The sequence below is a fragment of the Cupressus sempervirens genome, chromosome 9, assembly GCF_028749045.1.
Source record: "Cupressus sempervirens isolate cs-2001-9-10 chromosome 9, ASM2874904v1, whole genome shotgun sequence".
NCBI lineage: Eukaryota > Viridiplantae > Streptophyta > Pinopsida > Cupressales > Cupressaceae > Cupressus > Cupressus sempervirens.
This window is the reverse complement of record NC_143126.1, coordinates 585,759,249-585,762,731: the sequence shown is the minus strand read 5'-3', so window position 1 is coordinate 585,762,731 and position 3,483 is coordinate 585,759,249. Positions and strand designations below refer to the sequence as shown.

General features: G+C 36.5%; 1 protein-coding gene across 1 annotated transcript; it reads left to right on the top strand.

Annotated features, from left to right (window-relative positions):
* Positions 1 to 753: 753 nt before the first annotated feature.
* Positions 754 to 2,020, top strand: LOC149540036 (uncharacterized). Its single transcript, XM_089801226.1, has one exon. The coding sequence runs from the start codon at positions 988 to 990 to the stop codon at positions 1,570 to 1,572; it is 585 nt and encodes a 194-aa protein (XP_089657352.1). The 5' UTR covers positions 754 to 987; the 3' UTR covers positions 1,573 to 2,020.
* Positions 2,021 to 3,483: the final 1,463 nt, after the last annotated feature.

The following is a 3,483-nucleotide window of genomic DNA, read 5'->3' as shown; positions in this document are numbered from 1 at the left end:
CCATGCTTCTATCTTTTTTGCGCCCTATCTCCCTTTTGCAAACATAACACAATTTGTTGATAGTGGAGCCTACTTATACCCTTGATTCAAAGATTTTTGTTCACCCACAAATGAATCTATACAAGTAGACACATAACCGATTTGAAACTATCACTTCTTCATAAAGACCTTAAATGCAATCATTTGTTAAATAATATAATAATTAACCTGATATACATAATAGATCAAATGTTTTCCTAATTGAACTTCTACATCTCTCCACACCAAAGTACAAGTGTAATAAGTTAAATACAACAAAAGATTAGGCAAGGGGTCCCATGGAGGGGGCTTGAGCTCTATATTTAAGGAGTTAGAGGTCCCATGATTATTTTTGGGGGGCTACTTTTCACATTAATTAAGAGCCACTACTTTTTAGTTGAGTAGATGAAAATGGGGTGGGGTTAGAAATAACCCCATAAGCTTAGGGAAGAATTCTGCCACTTGGCAATAACCTACCCTTCATTTTTCCTCCAAAGTGAAATAATCTAGCCAAAAAAAATCTAAAAAGAACAATTTATATAATCATAAATTAAAATTTTTAAGTTGATTTTATTTTCAAATTTATGGGACCATTGAATTTAGAAGCTAATTTTTTAAGCAGATTTATATCTAACACTCATGGGACTGCTCCCCTTTAAATGTTCCTTAAAAAGCTCAGCAGCACCTGCTCTATTTTTAAGCAAGCGGGTTCCCATAGAACCGCAGCCTTAAGGTTCAAAATTACTAACCCAAACATAGATTTTGTCGAAGCAGAGTGTTCGTTCTAGTGGGGCGCTTTGTTATTCCCAATTGATATTAACAGAGTGCCCGAGTCCACAACGCTGCTCATCATAACACCACCTTACGACTATATATTTATCACATATATTTTTGGGAATAGTAAACCAGAGGGCGGCGGTGAAATAAAGGAGGGGATCGAGCACGAGACCTCCGGGGAACAAATCAATCATGGCTTGGTCAATTTTATCTCTGAGGTACGCAGACAGCCTCCTCATACTCTCAATCTCTATTATCTCTGCCTTCATTTGCGAAGGCATATCATGGATTCTCATCTACAGAACTTCCTCCTACAAATCTCTGCGCTCTACGATCGATAAAACAGCAAAAAAACTTGAAACAATGAAGACCACAAACAATAGTAGCAATGCGCTTGCTGCCAAGAAGTCCAAGTCGAAGAAGAAGGACAGATTTGAGAACAGCTTGAAAGAATCTAGCAGAGATCTTTCTTTCTCCAAATTTAAATCTGGAGGAGTTGTGGCTGTTGTGCTTGTGATTGTTTTTGGGCTGCTGAATTCCTTGTTTGAAGGGAAAGCTGTTGCTAAGTTACCCTTTTCGCCCATCCCTCTTGTGCAGAGGATGAGCCACAGGGGCCTCGGTGGGGACGATGTTACCGATTGTTCCATGGTCTTTTTCTACTTTTTGTGCTCGATGAGTATAAGATCGAATTTGCAGAAGTTTTTGGGGTTTGCGCCACCCAGGGGAGCTGTCAATGCCGGTGGATTTATTCCCATGCCTGATACTAAGACCAGCTGAAGAGGAATAAGAAGAGGATGAAACAAAAATCGGAGCGCTGGATTCGGATAAAGGTTTTTGGGTACATGACCGCGAAATTTGATGTGGCCTGTGGGGTTAAATAATTTATTTGTTTAAGCGTCAAACCCTAGAAAATTTTTGATATGAATTTGAATTTGAATTAGGGTTCTCCTGCATATAACCCCATGAAAATAGTTGATGAGGGCTCAGGAATTGAATTTGTTTTTCTTTGCGAGAAACCCCGAAAAGAGTTGACGGGACTCTGAATTTGGATTAGAATGGTTTAAAAAAATTAATGGGTGCTTATTTGTTCATTTTAACATCTTTGCTTTTTATTTTGTAGATAGAACCCTAAATTGGGTCGCTTTGGTATTGACTCATGGTTCATTCTGACCTTTGGTAAAATTAATGTAAAATTTGAATGACATGATCTAAGATTTTGGATTGAGGTTTTTGGCTTTGGTCGTGTGAAAAAGTCATGGATTTAAATTTAATTGCGTTAATATATCTCAGAGATTTTTCGTTTTAGCTTTTTGGGTATGTGGAATTTATTTAGACGTGATATATGAATTCCTTCAATAAATGTTAATGCCATTTTTTGATTTGTTTTTGGGGACGCAGAGTCCTTGAAAATGTTAATTGGGTCAATGTTTTTTTTGAAATTAGGGTTCAATTGTGAGTTGAGAAAGGTGAAAACTAAGTTTATATTGGGAGGACCTCTGAGTTTGACCTAAGGTTCTTCTTCTTCCTCTTATTGATTTTTTGCAGAAAAGTTCTAATCGATATGCATTGGCTTTAATTGAATTTCGATTCCTTTTGAAACTCTGTTATGGATTAGTAAAGGGGTTGCGGTAAATGAGGCATTTAAGATAGAGTTGGTTGTGAGGGATTGAACTAAAGTGGTTTAACGAATCACCTGACTAATAAAAAACTGATCTGTCAAAACATTTCCTGTTTAGCCAAGGTCTCTTAACTGGATGTACTTATCAACTTGGGCTTTTAGTTTTTTTCATAGTTAGAAAACTCAGACTTTGTGATAACTGAGCTGAACCTCAGGAAAAACTCAGCAAATTTAATTGACACCAAAGTATACTTAAGTTTGTAAAAATACTCTTAAAAAATATGACATTACTAGAAACTGGTTGCACAAGGCTATTGAATTAAAACTAAAAGGGATTAAGGAACCACCTGATATTTTATAAAACTTACTTTATAGAAACTCTTCTTTAGCCAGGGTTTCTTTTCTAGATGTACTTATTAATGCATTTTTTTTATATCAATAGTTCAACCAGCTGAGTACATCAAAATTTCTGTATATAGTCCCTTAAGGCAGCAAGACTGATCAGGAAATAAACACTATAAGGTATAGGCTGTTAAGGCTGTATGACTTTTTCACTCATTACATAGCTTTAATCACATAATGACAATGTATTCTGCTGTTATTACATATATAAACTAGAGATAAATTACCTGTATCGTGCTGGAACATCATAACTGCATTTCGCTTTATCAGGTTGAAGGGTCAACTGCTTGCATTGACTTAGCTGCTGTTTCCAGCTATGCTCATCTATTCCATGGATATTTCTGATTTCTTTATTCTCTTTGCTGATGTCAATACTTTTGTCTGTAATGGACACCCAGGAATGCCCAAAAGCTGAACCAAGGCTGAAATTATATTAATGCTGAGAATGCTGCAATCAATTACAAAGAGATGTATTCCAAAGGCCAAACCCTAAGGGAATGACGTCTAGAATGTTACAACAGAGAATGAACGTCCTCTATTGCCCAAAAAGGAGTGTGATTCACACATCCAAGCTCTTATCAAATGCAAGTCATAATCATCCGATCCTCAGCAATGAAATTTTCAGCCCTATTTATCTTTTTCTTCATCCTTCTGGAAGGAACTAAACA